The sequence below is a fragment of the Simochromis diagramma genome, unplaced genomic scaffold (genome assembly GCF_900408965.1).
Source record: "Simochromis diagramma unplaced genomic scaffold, fSimDia1.1 OVJJ01000685.1, whole genome shotgun sequence".
Classification (NCBI taxonomy): Eukaryota; Metazoa; Chordata; class Actinopteri; order Cichliformes; family Cichlidae; genus Simochromis; species Simochromis diagramma.
In genome coordinates, this window is record NW_024387477.1 from 10,145,514 (window position 1) to 10,163,131 (window position 17,618).

General features: G+C 38.7%; 1 protein-coding gene across 4 annotated transcripts in view; it reads right to left on the bottom strand.

Annotated features, from left to right (window-relative positions):
- Window positions 1-16,921, bottom strand: part of LOC120723848 (contactin-2-like) — a 39,042-nt gene extending 22,121 nt beyond the window's left edge. Inside the window, exons 1-4 of one of the 4 annotated variants that reach the window (XM_040015621.1) lie at window positions 15,990-16,921; window positions 10,787-10,844; window positions 10,000-10,317; window positions 9,556-9,813 (exon numbers count right to left, since the gene is read on the bottom strand). In XM_040015621.1, the coding sequence (XP_039871555.1) occupies window positions 9,556-9,813; window positions 10,000-10,317; window positions 10,787-10,835 (625 nt within the window). In that variant the 5' untranslated portion in view covers window positions 10,836-10,844; window positions 15,990-16,921. Of the gene's footprint in view, window positions 1-9,555; window positions 9,814-9,999; window positions 10,318-10,786; window positions 11,308-15,989 lie in introns of those variants that run through there. The other 3 variants (XM_040015622.1, XM_040015620.1, XM_040015623.1) reach the window with 3 other exon arrangements.
- Between the last annotated feature and the right edge of the window lie 697 nt (window positions 16,922-17,618).

Below are 17,618 nucleotides of genomic sequence, written 5' to 3' on the forward strand. Positions count from 1 at the left end.
AAGGTCGAGTTGATGTTGGGACGGAAGAATTTCATTCTGTGGACAGGATTGTTTTATACACAAGAAGTTGAGATTAGGAATATCTGCCACATGGGCACACAGTCAATCTCTGCAAGGCAGAATTCTGGCTGTGTTGTAGGGGATCAAATACTTATTTCACTTTTATGCTTGTGATTTGTCTGGATTTCTTGGTTGAAAATTTGTTCGAAATTCACACAATGTGTAGTCCCTGGTCTGATACAGCACATATTCAAATTTAACACATGTTGTATTTAACATATCCATTCTCTCAGTGTATCAACTACATAAAATTGGCTGTCTTTGCCTTTGACTGTTTCTTTGTTTCCCCACTTTATTTCAAAATTAACATGGATGTTAAATTTGAATTCAATGTTACAGTCATGTTTAATTTCCCAACAGGGAAAAAATTACCTTGAAGACTGATGATATCCCATTTGAATCAAATGTTTTAAAGATATATTTATCAGTGTCATTCCTGCTTAGTTCCATTACTGGGAATAAAGACAAATCTCGCTTGTGTTATTTTTTTTTTCACTTTAAGTACCACTTATTGTATTCGTTAACAGTTTGAGTCTAGATATTTGAGGTGCTGTTAATCAGCTTTGTACATAGTTCCTTCCAAAGCTCCACGAACTTCCATTCTGTCTGGCATAACAGTAAATTTCCACACCTGCAAATATGAAAGTAAACAAAGGCAAGATTAAAAACATGTTGCATGCTCAGTGCCTATGAGAAGGACTGCAGCAACAATTTTAACTGTTTACCTAAAACAGAAACGGTGCTTTTGTAATTACTGCTTATCGGTCTTGTCCCTGCACCTCGCTCTCTCGCCCCTTGATCTGTGTGTACTATGCTCAGATGTGCTTCCCTTGTCTTGTCAGTTGATTGTTTCCCCTCTGCCCTGAATCGCTCTTGACAGAAGGAGCGATTCAGGGCAAATCGCTCATATATTTGTTTCTTAATGTGATTTCTTCAAAATACAGTGTGTGTGTTTTAAATATTGTAATTATAATAAGCCCTAAGAGTATATTTGGGGAGTGTGATTGTGTGTACATGTCCATTTATGTCAATCCTTACGTTGGGTGAGTGCTGAGTGTTTGTATATGTGTGCATGAGGGTGGAAATGCATGTTTGTGTCTGTGTGTGCCTGTTTGTCTGTGTCTATATATCAGGTCGGGTCTTAGACTCCACCTCTCTGGGAACTCCCAGGCCCTCCAAGGCCTATCTCCCCTCACCACACTCCCTGCCGGTGACTGATGCCTTCAGGGGTCGGTGCATTGGTGGTTCTTAGTGTCCGGGGCTGGGCGCTCAGGTATGTACCAGCTCACTCCCGGTGGCTACTTGGGGGGGCCTGGCGCCTGTTGCTCGGTCAGGCCTCCTCCGGGGTGCGGGGTGCCCTCGGGCCTCCGGCCTCTGGGCCTGCGGCTCGGTTCACTCTGGCACAGCTGGCTGCCGGCAGAGCCGGCAGGCACGCCGGTGCAGCCCCCTCTAGCTTCTGCTCGGTGGCTACTGGGTGACGCCTCGTCTGGGGATCCTCAGCCCTTCCCATGAGGGTGGCACGGATGCCCCTCCAGGGGTCCTCCTTGGGCTCTCGCACTCTGGGGCCTCTGGATGTCTGGGGCCTGGATCTCCTCCATGCCTGCTTCATGCCCTGGGGGACAGGGCTATGGCTCTCTACATCCTCTTGCAGACCATAACATGTGGAAACCATTTGAATACAAGCACGCTGATCCACACAGGTGTGCACACGGGTGTTCACTGTTCGTAGACTTAAATTACACCTTTCTTGGCTGCTACTTCAAAACACATTGTGCGCTGTCTGTCCTGCGTGCTGCACAACAACATTGAATATTTAGTATTTACTGCTGTTTACACTTAGCTAGATTAATGCGATGGTGTTGTGTTTAGTATGTTGCTTTGTTTTTTTTTGCTTGTTTTCTATTCTTCTTCTCTCAACAGGTGATCCAGGAGATTTTATTTTAATTTTTTTTTTCCCCCTTTCTCACTGTCCCTCTCCCCTTCTGTTTTTCTTTTCCTTCCTCTTTCTTTCTCCCTTCCCTATCCCTCACTCATGTCTGTCCCGTCTGTAACAACTGAAAATAAAATAAAATAAATAATAAAAACAAAGGTCGATCAAATGGACCAATACGGCAATGCCATGATGATCCATTTGGCAAAATAAATCCATTGGGTATCCTTGTTGGTCTTCAGACAACAATTCTGACGGCTAAAGAACCAGATGGGACAGGCAAAAAAAAAAATATATATATATATATATATATATATATATATATATATATATATATAATAAGCCCTAATTATGTAGATATGCGTGTTCGATTTTTTTTTTTTTTTTTTTTGTGAAATAGAAGCCCTTCAGAAAGGCAGGGAAAAGCCCTGTAACTTACTTTAAAGCCGTTCCCTAAAATGGTAGACAGAGCTACAGACCTATGAGAGCCTTACCCAGTTAGCTAGCATCCAATGACCAGCACTACTTCTGCACTTAATAGAAGGACAGGTAATGTTTGTTGCGCTGTTTCATACACAGCACACTCATTTGTTTTCAATTCGTCAGTTGCCACAAGACAGCTTACCAACATGTAAATAATAACCTAATACTCCTGTGTGCTGTAGACTATAGTGCACACTATAGACCCACTTGTACCCTAAACTCATCACATTAAAAAAGGAAGCAAAACTAACATATTCATTACTTAGCAGAAATAAGAGGAACCTTATAGACCTTCCACAGACCATTTTATTATTAATTACAGTGTCACTTGATAATTTTTTTACATCTGTGACAAAATAACGCTATCCTTCCCATGAAGGCAGTAGACCAATTTAGTGCAGTTTTATATTGTTTCAGTATCTAATACATCACATACAGCAGACACATTTGAACATCTTTGAACATACAAAAAGGACTTTGGTGTTTAGGATGATTGTTGATTTGACTGGTTGTTGTTACCAATATTATTTCCAATGAGAGAAACATCTAATCACTCATCCAAGTGACTTCTTCATTTTCAACTGACAGAAGGTTTTCCCAGTCTTATAAATAGTACGGTTACATGATGACAGAAACTAGCAGCATTGCCTAAAGCCACAAGCTCAGTTTCATGATCATTAACATGCAGATTGTCGTGAGCACTGATCAACAGCCATGAGATCTATTCACAGAAAGTCAGGAATTGTTGCAATCATCACAGCATTGTAAGATGATGAAAGATGTACTCTTAGAAATGCTGGTTTCGGGTGGGGGGAGTCAAAGAGGCCATTTAGGAACAACTGAGGGGAAAGTGACCTAAGGCTACGTTCACACTGCAGGCGAAAGCGCATCAAATCTGACTTTTTGACCCTATGCGAGCCATATCCAATCATGGTTTGACAGTGTGAACACCACAAATCTGATATTTTCAAATCCAAATCCACTGAATCCAACACATATCTGATGTTTTAGAAAGCGACTGCTGTTTGAATGGTCATGTTGCATTAAATCCGTCTTTTACGTCACTGACACAAGACAGACGCCAATTATCAGCGCCCGAGAAGACATCATGAATGCCTCCTGGCCATCCAGTACAACTGTTGGGAAGACAATGTTGGAGAAACGTGAACATTTTATTTGTACTGTATAATCTGCAGATTCTGACAGAAATCTGCAACTATCCTTTGAAGTACCGCTCTTTCTAAAACAGCAATAAGGATCATTATTAGGCCATGTGTAGATAACAAAATAACTCTGGGAAACGTAAAGTCTGAAACAAGTCTTTATATTAAGGGCCATCAGTCAAACACTGTTTGGTCTGGGTCTACACAGAGCACGTTGTGTGTGACGTCTTCTTTTGCACATGCGGGCCGCTTTGAGGGTTCATAGAGCGCATTTGCTGTCACATTTTATTTGTAGTGTGAACAAGCAGACAAAAAATCAGATTTGATCAAAAAATCTGAATTGAGCATTAAGACCTGCAGTGTGAATGTAGCCTAAGACTGTCTTTCATTGTCTTACAGTTCTGCGATTACAGCCATCCCCCAACACTCTGCAAATGTTCCTTCACTATTTAGCCTCTCCCCAGTCAAAGCAGCAGGCAGATTTCATCCAAACTCCTCTACTCAAATTAAATGCAAACAGCATGCACAACACACATTGACAGAACAGTACAAAATAAAAGGGCAAACTAAGCAATAACCTAAACTGGGTAAACTAGAAAGGAAACACGAACTATGAAAAACCCTGGCAAACAGAAAAACAAACAAAACTCTAAACATGGCAATGAAGAAGAGGCTATATGAAAACCTGAACGCAGGACATGGCATGGAAACAATGCAGCCGATCCAACAAAGACTGAATGAGAAGGCACAGACTAAATACACACAGGAGGCTAATGAGAGAAGTGGGAACACATGGGGAACAGCTGACACACATGACCATAACGACGTCACAGTGGAAGAGTAAAACTAAACACGATGAACACAGGAACACAAGATCTCTTCAAAATAAAACAGGACACATAAGTCGCAGACATGACAACCTGAACTTGACAACGTAAGACACAGACATGAAACAAATGAAGGGCATGGGAGACTTAACAGGGGTGGAAGACACAAGGGGAATCTAATAACAAACAACTATAACAACCTAGGCATGATAAAAAAAATGAACTTAGAAAACCTGAAGGGCTTAAACATAAACCATAAACTAAAACTCAAGACGCTGGGTCAAAAGGCCCAGGATCGTGACAGGATCATGTATGTAAATTACCTAATGCAGGGCTCTAGACTAACCTTTTGCCACGGTTGCACTGGCTAACTTTAAAAAGTTAGGCGCACCGGCACAAAAGTTAGGCACACTCAAATTTTTCAACCACATCGCTTAACACCGTTTTACATGTGAGAGGATAGTGACAATATTGATTTGTAAATGATTAACTAATAATCTTGCACTCTTTGGCAATATTGTAGAAAATGTTAAACTTAATCGTCATCTCGGCCTCCTCTGATGACCTGTTTGCTGTTGCCTGCTGCTGAAAGGCAGTGGGGAGAGGGGACACTTGGGCAGTGCATTTATTGCACCATATAATGTGTTTTCTGGATACACTGTGCTTTTTCAGCATTCAAAGATTGATGGCATCGTGTCAGAGCACTGGCTATGAATTTCAGACTGATCAGGCCTTAACTTAACAAAAAAGTTATCAATAGTTCTTTTTTTTAATCTTTTCTTATTACCCACAGCTACATCCTCTTCTGTCGGGCCTAGGCTACTCACTAGGGCTGGGTATCATCACTGATTTCTATAATCCATTCGATTTCGGTTCTTAACCTCTTAAGCCGCAAGCCTAACTGATCTTCTGCCTTTTGCCCCCGTATCAGCGGGCGTTGGGGCTTAAGAGGTTAAAGTTCCTGATTCCATTCAGTTTTGCCTCAGACAGTCAGAAATATTAAAATTCTGATCATTTATCAGTACTGATACATGTGAGACTTCATCAGAATTGTAAAGATCACAGCAGATGCCTTTGTGTCAAAGTAACGTAGAATAAAACACAGAAAAACATGAAGGAGATTTTCCTGGCCTGGCTTTTTATAGCAGATAACCTTAAAAATATTCTGCAATTTTGCATAATTTTCAAAAGTTAAAATTTCTTCTGTATTGAACAGCAGAAATTAGGCTTTCTTGTCCGAGGTCATTTAAGTAAAAGAAAAGAAAAAAGGAAAAAGACAGTGTCCGACAGAGCTGTAAACAATGGTAGACTGGTGGGAGAAAGAGAAAGTTGATTCTGATGCGTTGGGTCCGCGCTCTGTATTATGTCTTTGTGCGGAGTCAGTTTACCTGCTCTAATCTGAGAATCTGGCGTTTCTGGCAACATACATTTATATTTAAAAGTCGATTCAGGATATCGCTTTATTCAAGCTACTCACCTCTCTCTATCCACCTGCACTTTCAACAGGACCACGGCCAATCAGAGAGGTCCCGCCCCTGACTATCTCTCATTGGTTTAGTCCACGATAGGGGCATAATGTGTGTCTGTTGTTGACCACACGGAGAGTTGCAGAGATTTTTTTGTTGAGATGTAAACTTATTTTATAACATCGTATTTCGATATAGGATTTTCACTTCAGGAAGTGGACAATATTTACATATGTATTTTTTGTCACTGGGAAAAAGATATTCCAATCTCAAAGACGCTGAATACATGTCTTCAACAAATTCCCAAATAAAAGGCAGAAAGCATGATTAAAAACAAGCAGTTTAAGATTCCTGAAATAAAATTTCGTATAAACAGCAGTAACAAGTGGGCTGATTCTTTTTGTTTATAGCATTATCTAATTTCAGCTTTACCTAGAAAAAAGTGACAATTTAAAAGACCCGGACTACTTTTCTTACATCTTTTTTTTCTATTAGTTTCCACAGAATCCAAATGTTAAAAATACTCATCGCTTCACCAGATGAAATTTGCAACTTAGTGTTGGCCTAAGTTGCAGAACTTCTCATTTCGACCATCAAAACAGAGTTTTCTGGGAATTCTGTTTGTGGGACAGCAGAGGCTTCAACTTTTTCATTTTTCTTTTTCTTCCAAGTAAAGTAAATGGAAATCCCAATTAATAAGACAATTACCACAACTGCTCTCAAACCACATATAGGCAAGGAAATATCTGTTCAGAGACACAAAAATCACAAGCAAAGTTAATGATGTGACAAGAGTGTTATCTGTTATGTACTGTGGTTCATATCAGGTTAAATCAACTTTTTGCTGACTCTTTATTTACAACGACTCATCACACCAGGTGGTGGCATGTATTTGATTTGTAAGATTTTTTATCATTCCAGATGCCCTTCCTAAAACAACCCTAAAGGAGTTTTGTTTCCTCTCAGGAGCCAAAGGTCTTTTTGGTCATTAGGCAAATGTGCAAACCACTACACTATTCAGCCACTACTATGGTTCACATTAGTTAAATCCTTTTCTACCACATCAGTTGTGAAAGAGGTATTGTCCTCACCCTGCAAGGTGGGCTGCACAAATTAATGCGATTATATGAGAACGGTGAAACAGATAACATAGGTGCGGCTACTGGGAGGATGAGGGGTTCTGGTGGTTGCCAGTATGTTTTATTATTTGGGATCTTGAAGATTTGCAGACACACAGTCTGTTGTTGGTTTAAGACAGACTGTTTATGGCTGCAAGTGCACAGACAATATATTACAGATAATATAATCATTAAGTTATTTTTTTCATCGTGTTCTCACTCACCACAAGTACTTATGCTCTGTTCTTTGGAGACGTCACTGACATTGTTCCTGACTGAGCAGACCAGATCTCCTGAGATGTGCTGTTTCAGAATAATGTTTTTACTCTCATTATTTCCAGAAAGGAGCTCAGCATCTGTCAGTGTGCGTCCATCCAGAGTCCAGCTCTACTGAGGACTGTCCCCTCCCTCAGAGGAACAGGACACCCTCCTCTGTCCCAGGAATAGACACTCAGAAACCATCAGGACAGAGGTCACAGGAGCTGAGAGAAAAACACAAAGATGACTTTGATACATCAAATGATACACTTTCATGCACTATGCACCTCAGCACTTGATGCCCCTACTGTGTGACTTCACATTGTCTGCCACTTAGTACTGAGTTTCTGTAGTTCCTGAAATCTTTCGCTCTCTTACAGTTGATTATGGAATATGTGGGAGGGAAGAAATATCTCAAAATAACTTGCTGCAAAGGTAGCATTCATGTTACACTAACATACACAACTTCAGTGTAATCTTTAGTACACTTGAGTACACATGTTCACAAATGTTTGTAGAGGCAGACTGCATGGGTTTCACACATCTGTGGCAATGGAAGTGAAAACATCTGAATTTTAGGATTAAGAGATGTGGCCCAATACTTTGGTGTATGAAGTGCACATCATGTAGATTATATTTATTTCATGCACAAAATATATGCATCTTAAATTATGTGCTCTATATTATAAAGATTACCAAAACAATATTGCATATACATGAATTAAAGGCTGCATTTCCCAACATTTACCTTGAATGAACAACTGTAAAGTCCTCTGGCCTAATGATCTTCCATCTGAATTAAAGGGTTGAAGGGAGTAATTACCACTATCATTCCTGCTCAGGTTATTGATCCTAAATTTTCCATTACTGGGAAAAAATAGAGATCTATGTGCTATAGTATTATGAAGAAACCTGTTCTTTCTGACATCTAGTATTCTTAATGAATTCTTGAACAGGCCATATCTAGGTATTTCTGCAGTGGTGTCAATCAGCTGGATGTCCACAGTTCCTCCCAAAGCTCCATAACACTGAGCTCCATCCTGTCTGCCATCACAGTAAGTTCCCACACCTGCAAAATTTTGAAACATTAAAAAGAAAAACATATGTGATTCATTAGTTTCTAGCAAACAAATCACAATAAAAATTACATTAAAATTGTCAGCAATCCAAAATTTACTGATGTGAGGACTTCTACTTGTTAAAAATATTTTTACCATGTTTAAACCTAATTATGTTTTGGATAACCCAGTGCTTTGATTGATTGGTATCACATAAGTTATAGTAGCACCACTACTGTAAATCTGTCAGCTCTTACTATTTTACTCAGAGTAGGTAGCAGTTTTGCAAATTGTAGGTAATAGAGGCTGAAGAACAAAATGCTGCATCCATAATTTCAAAGTTATCACACGAATGTGTCCAACATTTATTAATATATTAAGAACTAAGAAACACAGGTAGACACATTCTCCACATTTTAGACGAATGCAAACACTACATTCTTTTCATGAAAAAAAAGAAATGGGTGTTCATCAAACAGAAAAAAGGAAGATATATTTCAGAAAAAAGAATCCTGAAACAAGCAGGATGGAGATGTTTATTTCTGAAGGTAGCATTAAAATTGAAAGAGGAATGCAACCGAAACATTGTTCAGCATATCTGTAGTCACCGCATGAGTTAAATAACTTAAGATGTGGATTCATAGTTACAGCCAAGCAAAAAGTTGAGACAGTTTCTTGAAAATTAGGCAGTCCATCAAAGTGAAAAATAAGCTTGATGTCTCTGATAAGGAGGGAAGAATAAAGTCCTCTAAAATGTCAGAACTCACTTAAACACACTGCAACAAGACTGCCAAGGTGCATAGTGATCTAAGATTTTACCACTGTTACTTAAACTGATAAAAAGACAAAAAAGGAACTGAAGCTCTTCTCAAATTGTCACGTACTGCAATTGAAGCCAATAGATTCTTACATTAATTTATTAAAAGAAATCAAAGTACACATATACTAGCTTTTAAATTCTCTGATGATGATGTCAGATATTTTGTAAGGGTTAAAAACTAGGTTCACTTGTTGGTTTAATACACAAGGTTCTATTGGTTTCATACTGACACCTGTGTCCTAAAGATTGAGGTGCAGTTGATGAAAATGAAGCCTATCCGTAAAAACATATAATTCATGAATAAATGTACAAAGTGACCATAATAAACAAAGTCATGATTATTGTTTTTAAATCAAAAATGTTCTCACTCACCACAGGCAGATATCCTCTCCTCTTTGTAGACATAACTGACATTGTTCCTGACTGAGCAGGTCAGACGTCCTGAGACGTGCTGTTTCAGAATAATGTTTTTACTCTCATTGTTTCCAGAAAGGAGCTCAGCATCTGTCAGTGTGCGTCCATCCAGAGTCCAGCTGTACTGAGGACTGTCCCCTCCCTCAGAGGAGCAGGACACCCTCATCTCTCCCTGGGACAGGCACGCAGAGACCAGCAGGACAGAAGACACAGGAGCTGAGAGAAACACGCACAGATGACTTTTGATAATATAATGAGATGCACTTTCATGCACTATGCTTCCTTCTGTGTAACTTTACATGGTCTGTAACTTAATGGCTGATTTTCCATAGTTCCTAAATTCGTCCGCTCTGCAATAATATCACTTTACATCAATTAAAGTCTGCATTTCCCAACATTTACCTTGAATGAACAGCTGTAAAGTCTGCACGCCTGATGATGTTCCATCTGAATCAAAGGTTCGAAGGGTATATAAACCACTGTCTGTCCTGCTCAGATTATTGATCCTAAATGTTCCATTACTGGGAAAATAAGCTCTCTCTCCTATGGTATTAGAAATAACCTCATTCTTTCTCACATCTAGTATTTTTATTGAGTTCTTCAACAAGTAGTATCTATATATTTCTGAGGTGCTCCCCATCAGATGAATGTCCACAGTTCCTCCCAAAGCTCTATAACACTGAACTCCATCCAGTCTGTCAAGACAGTAAGTTTCCACACCTGCCAATTTTGAAACATTAAAAAGACAAACATTTGTGATTCGTTAGTTTCTGGCAAATAAATCACAATAAAAATTAAATTATGAGGACTTTTACTTGTTAAAAAGTATTTTAGTATTACCATGTTTATACCTAATTGATCCTAACCGATCATCACGATTAACGCGATTAAAATTCTTCTCGCACTCATCCCGTCTGGAGCGTAGAAAGAACAGCCTTCGTACAAACTGCTTGAAATGCGTTGACAGAGACATTCCAGGGATTTTGAGTCAGTCTGAGCTCCAGGTGAGTTAAATGTTAATCGCGTTAGTCGCGATGATGGCGTTACCGTGCTTAATCAAAGTACACATATTGGAACTTTGTGTAAGTATTTGTCCTGCTTTAACATCCCTGAGTATGATGTCAGATATTTTGTACAGGTTAAAAAACATATTAAGCGATAAGTGCCACATTTAAGAAGAACAGCTCACCATGAGACAGTCCCAGAAGAATCACCATCAATCCCAGCACAGCTTTCATGTCTCCTCACTGTTCAGTGTGTGTTGACACAGAGTATGTTAAAAAATGACATGCAAATATGTCCAGCAGTTAACAGTCAGAAATGGGTCCTGCTACTGATCTGTCTGTTTTAAAAAGCTCATCACATTAAAAAAGGAAGCGAAACCAACATACTTAAAGAACCAACAGAAAGACTGTTCTTGCTCTGTGTGTGAATATGTGAAAAAGGAAGTACAACTAGCATTTTCATTACTTAGCAGAATTTATTTTTTATTGTTATTATTACTCACACTGTCAATTGACTATTTTTACATCTGTAACAAACTAACACTATCCTGCCCATCACTCAGATCTACCTCAATTTCATGTATTTTAATGCAATTCAACAGCAGCCCCATTTATATTTTATCTTAAGTAATTTTGGTTCTGATCCAAAGTATATGATGTGCACATCTATGAAGAAAAAAGAAACACTTTCAAGCAACTTAAAGAAGTCCAGACGCTTTTCTTTGCAAGCTCCTTTGACTAAAAGACAGGAAGTGATTAGAACAGAGCTAAAGAGAGAGAAAAGAGAGAAGTTGTTTTTCAGTTTAGAGCAGTGATGTGCGGATCGATGCTGAAATATCAATTCCTCCGATACCAATCATTTATGTTCTAGAATTGATTCTCACATTAAAATATCGATATTTTAGTAATGTAGGTTAAATTTGTAGTTTATCGTTAACAGGAACACAGTGGAAAGAAACTATAACATTCGGATTGTCTACATTCAAAGGAACTACTTCCTCTTCCGCCTTTCATAGTCATGTGCGAAATACGGCTGTATAAATGTTTCGCAGCCCCTTGGCGTGCACACTCACAACAATGGCTGACCGTAATTGTGCAGAGGTATTTTACCTCCACAAACAGCTGAGACGTGGTTTGTGATACATGTGGCAAAAAAGTGAGGTGTTGTGGCCATACTTGCCAACATTGAGACCTCAGAATTAGGGAGAAATTCAAAAGGGCTGTTGGGGGGGGGAATACATTATACAGTGTTTATTTATTGGATAAAATACGCTAAATGTCACCGTTATTATTGGCTGGCCCGGAAACAGCGGGGGTGTCCAAATTCAGAGGGTGCTTCCACCTGAGGACCCGGCCTTCGCAGTCTAAAGAAAGCCGGGTAGTACGTCATGAGCTCCCTCGGTGGAGTGAAACTCTGCCGTCTGCTCCTTGCTATCTAAAATATAACCGGGCGCTGACTTAAACTCTCGACTTTGTTCTTTGTTCATTTGTCTCTTTTAATTCTATTTTGTTGTACTTTTTCAAAATGTTCAAAATAAAGATTCAATCAATCAATCAATCAATCAATCAATCAATCGACCGTCTCACACTTTGTTTAATTCGTTTTCTGTTTGACGTTTATTCAGCTGTGTGAAAACCCTGGAGGAACCCTCCCGAGGGATTAATAAAGTTAAATTTGATCTAATCTAATAACTTTAATCTCAGCCAAACCGATTTACTCACGAACAAATAAAACGCTGAAAAAGCCATACAATAACATTTAACATTAAGTTATCAAAGTGACTTATATATCATGTTTAACCCGAGTAGTGAAAGACCGCTGGGGTTTGAAAACGATGTGTCGGTTGGCTCAGATATTTGAAGTTTACACAGCTACATTCTCACCTGAAAATATGTTAAAAGTTTTTTTGCGACCCAGAAAGAAAAATAAGAGTAATATTAAAACTAAGTAGCTGCCGCCATTGTTGGAAACTGGAATTGGCTGCTCCTCTCTAAAACAGCAATAAGGATCATTATTAGGCCATATGTAAATAACAAAATAACTTTATAACTTAAAGCAAAACTGGGAAATGTAAAGTCTGAAACAAGTCTTTATATTAAGGGCCATCAGTCAAACAATACTGTTTGGTCTGGGTCTGAACAGAGCGCGTTGTGTGTGATGTCTTCTGCGAGCTGCTTTGAGGGTTCACACTAGAGCGCGTTTGCTGTCACATTCTATTTGTAGTGTGAACAAGCAGACAAAAAAAATCGAATTTGGTCAAAAAAAAGGAATTGAGCATTAACACCTGCAGTGTGAACGTAGCCTAAGTCTCAACATACAAACCACAAGTGTGCATGCCACTATAGGGATGCACCGATACCACTTTTTTTGGAAACGAGTAGGAGTACTTGCATTTCAGTACTCACCGATACCGATACCGAGTACTTAATAAAAACATGATTTAAATTTACAGGTAACAGCTTTAGTCCTATAATTTAACAAAAAAACAAAAAACAATACAAAAAACAAGTGACTGGTTTGGAATTAAGAACATTTATTTAAAATGAAAAGCATGTTGTATGCAACATATTACAGAATAAATAATTATGAAAAAAAAATTTAAACAGTGACAGTGCAACTCAAGTATTTTTTTCAGTTTATTGTAAACTCTGCCGCTTTGGACAACACAAGGGGTATTAATAAACATCTTTGCCATTTAGTGCACAATATTTGAATAAACTAACAACATCGACCGACATAAAACTGTGGCAGTCAGTGCAATTGAAGTAGGTATTAATTTGATTTTGATTTTGATTTTATTGATTAGCATTCAAATTCAAATCTCAGTGAAAACAGTGGAAAAAAAACCAAAAAAAACAGTGAAAACAGAACAAAAATCTACCATAAAGAAAGAAAGCATGAGACAAGGCTAATCAAAAGGTATTGGCTGAAGCATTTGCTTATTACGCCAACCCTTTTCACAAAATATCTTTTTATATGCAGCTCCTGTACACAGGGCTTGAAGAAAATAATAAAACAAAGCAAAAACCAAACAAACAAACAAACAAACAAAAAAAACAAAGAAAAAAAACTTTCCACCTTAGATAAGTAACTACATCAAAGCAAAAGAATCAAGAGGTTTTTTTTTTTCTCCTTTTTGCTCTTTCATTCTTGATTTATATATTTTTCTATTACTCTATTTTTAAACATGTTTTTAAACAAGGAAAATGAACTACACCTTTTTAAATCACTGTCATAACTATTCCACAGGTTAACTCCTCTAACAGAAACACATCTCTGCTTTATATTTGTCCTTATCTTGTTTTTTTTAAAGAAATCTGTTCCCCTTAAGTCATATTGACTCTCTCTGACTTTGAACAGCTTCTGAGTACTGGGGCAAAGCAAGTTATTTTGTGCTTTATACATTATCTGTGCCATTTTATATTCAACTAAATCATAAAATTTCAGGGTATTCAGATTGATAAACAAAATGTTAGTTGGTTCTATATAGTTTGATTGGTTTATAATTCTTATAGCTCTTTTTTGTAACTTCAAAATAGGAAGAGTGTTCGTTTTATATGCATTACCCCATATCTCCAGACAGTAAGTCATATATGGAAGCAACAGAGTACAATAAAGTGTGTATAATGATTTTTTGTTCAGGACATGCTTTGTTTTATAGAGAATAGCAATGGTTTTTGACATTTTTGTTTTCACGTGGTTTATATGAGACTTCCAACTCAGCTTATCATCAATTATCACTCCAAGAAATTTATTTTCGTACACTCTTTCAATTTCAATTCCATTAACCCTGATTTTAGATACATTTTTCATTTGTCTAGTGCCAAAAATACTCAATTTTGTTTTCTTTATATTTAATGATAACTTATTTACATCAAACCAGTTTTTTAATATATTTAACTCCTTTTCCGCTGTAGTCAGAAGCTGTTCTAAGTTTTTACCTGAGCAGTACAGAGTGGTATCATCAGCAAACAATACACATTTTAACAGTTTGGAAACACTACATATGTCATTTATATATAATATAAATAATTTAGGGCCCAGCACAGAGCCCTGAGGAACACCACAAGTTACCTTCAACTGCTTAGATTTTACATTATTGAATTCGACATATTGATATCTTTCATCCAGGTAACTTTTCATCCACTTGTATGCTATCCCTCTTATGCCATACCTCTCTAGTTTATTCATTAATATAGAATGATCAATTGTATCAAACGCCTTTTTTAAGTCTATAAAAACACCAACAGTATATTCCTTATTATCTATTGCATTAGATATCCCTTCAACAAGTTCCATCACTGCCATTGAAGTGGACCTTTTCGCTCTAAAGCCATATTGGTTATCACTTAGGAGATTATGCTTCTCAATATATTTATCAAGTCTATTAACAAATAACTTTTCTAAAATTTTTGAGAACTGTGGGAGTAGTGATATTGGCCTATAATTGGTAAACTGACATCTCTCTCCGTTTTTATGGATTGGAATAACTTTTGCTATTTTCATTTGTGAGGGAAACACACCAGTTTGAAAGGACAGATTACAAATGTATGCGAAAGGTTGCACTATATATTCTATAATACTTTTAACTAATATCATGTCAATACCAAAACAGTCAGTGGACTTTTTATTTTTAAATGTCTTCACAATGTTAATTATTTCTCTATGAGTTGCAGCACCAATAGGTATTAACATCAAGTCTAAGATGACTCACTTAATGGAGAGAAAAAGTGAGTGGCAGGGTTTTTTTTTAAGAAAAGTAGCTTTTCTGCATTATCAGCAGTCAGACTGTTTCTGTTTTCATCTATAATGTGTGACACTGAGCTAAAAAGCCTTTCACTTTCCACACTGCTACATGGGGCTGAGAGTTATTTACGGGCTATTTTAGCCAAAGTGGGGAACCTGATTTTGTTGACACCCCAGTACTTCAGAGGACTGTCTTCACGAGGGCTTGGGGCCTCTCCGAGGTATGTGTCGAGCCTGGGTCTGGGCCTTGAGGAACAGTTTAGCAGGAGGTTCTGCAGCTTCTGCCCGACTCCCCTCTGCCTCAGCTCTGGACATCATCTGCAGCTCCTGCTTCAGGTGCAGCTTGGCCTCTGGAGCAGTGTTGTTGGAGAAGAAGCAATCTTTATACCTGCACAAAATTCATAAATGTATTAATATGTGGAAAAAAAGGACTGATTTTAGTTTCCCATAAACCACTGTGACAAATGCCATCCATTTGACTTTCTGGTAATAATAAGGGAAATGTATTTCATATTGTATATATTGTATACATTTGTATTTGTGTATTTTAGTTACAAATATATAATATTTCAGATGTAAAATAATCTTACATTTAGTACTGTAGCTATACTCATTGAATACCTATAGCACACAGACTTTACCTTGGGTCGAGTATGGTGGAGATGAAGTACAGTGGGTTGGTCTCGACGTCACTGAAGCGCTTCTTGACAGCTGCCAGTAAGGTTGCTTTCATTGCCTTGACGCCATGGTCCCCGTCTGTTTCTCTGTTTAGAAGTCTCACTAGCACAGTCACAGCTGGAATGACATCAGAGACTAGTGCGTCGTAGCTGCTCACTTTTTTAGTTAGTTCCTCAAAGGGGGCGAGGATGGCAACAGTCTTCTCCATAAGAGCCCATTGGTAAGCGGTGAGATAGTCAGGGAGTTCATACTCGGACACATACACGCCCAGCACTCGCTTTTGCTCAATGAGGGACTGGAGCATGTAATACGTGCTGTTCCAGCACGTCTGTACGTCCTGCTGCAGTCTCTTTATTGGCTGGTTGAGCTGTCCCTGAATGTCCTCGAGGCGGGAGTAGGCTAAGGTGGAATGTTTAAAATGCCCAACTATTTTCCGTCCCACTGCATCAGCTATGTGCTAATAAGCGTGGGTAAACTCTTTGTACTCGTTGTCGTGTTGGGATTTTAGGTGCTTGATTAAATTACTTGTGTTAAATGCGCTACCTTTTGAGCCTCCTCTAGACAATTTCGCTGAGCACAATTTGCAGTCCGCCTTTGTTTTCGCGTCTTCGTTCACTTTGAAATAGTTCCACACGGCTGATATGTTTCGCCTCGCCTTCTCCCAGCTCTGAGATGCAGCCGGGGCCTGGGGGCGGGCACTCGGGGCCTGGGGGCGGGCACTCGGTGCCTGTGATTAACCCCTTACATGCCGCTCAAACATAGACAGGTCTCAGACCGTGGTATCGGTCCTCGGTATCGGGGGACTTTTAACGAGTACGAGTACTTTAGAAAATGTGGTATCGAGGCCGATACCGGTATCTGTATCGGTGCATCCCTACATGCCACCTTTACCATGCAGAGCCTCTCTATGATTGTTCTTGGTTATATTCTGCTCCATGCCAAAACCTAGACTTGTCACAGCCAGCTTGGAGCTAGGAGCAAAGGAAGGATGACCTAAATTTCATTGTCAACCCCCAGCTCACAATAAAAACTGCTGGCTGGGTTCGTCTGAGCCTCCAGCTGGCCCAGATACGTGCCTTGCGAGTTCATGTGAGACCATAGTGGGAGCTGAAAGACTGAAAGACAATCTTAGTAATTCTGTTAGGTATACCTGGGTACATCATTTTGGATGTGTTGATGTTAGAGCCATTGTGCTGCAACAAAAATATGTTATTGTTGTTGATGTAAAAGGAATTTCTTTTATTTATGTGTTATTCACATTATTTATTGTATAATGCTTTGGTGCCGCTGGTTTTTATCATGTCTCAGTGTCTCACACATTCAGGCTACGTCCACACTAGCTGGATAGATTGTTTTTCGTTTGAAAACGCATTAGTGTGGACATAGCCTCATGCTGTTAACAGATAGTATCTCAGGAAGTTGGGGGGGAAGCATTCACACACAAAGACCCTAGAGTGGAGGGAAGAGTCTTTTGGTTTCAACTACTGTAAGAAGTAGCAAGGGAGTTTGAACTTTCTTTTTGGGGAAGACCAAAGGTGTGAAAACAGCTGTGTACAGCCTATTATTCCTTTAGGAAGTATTTAACCCAGGGC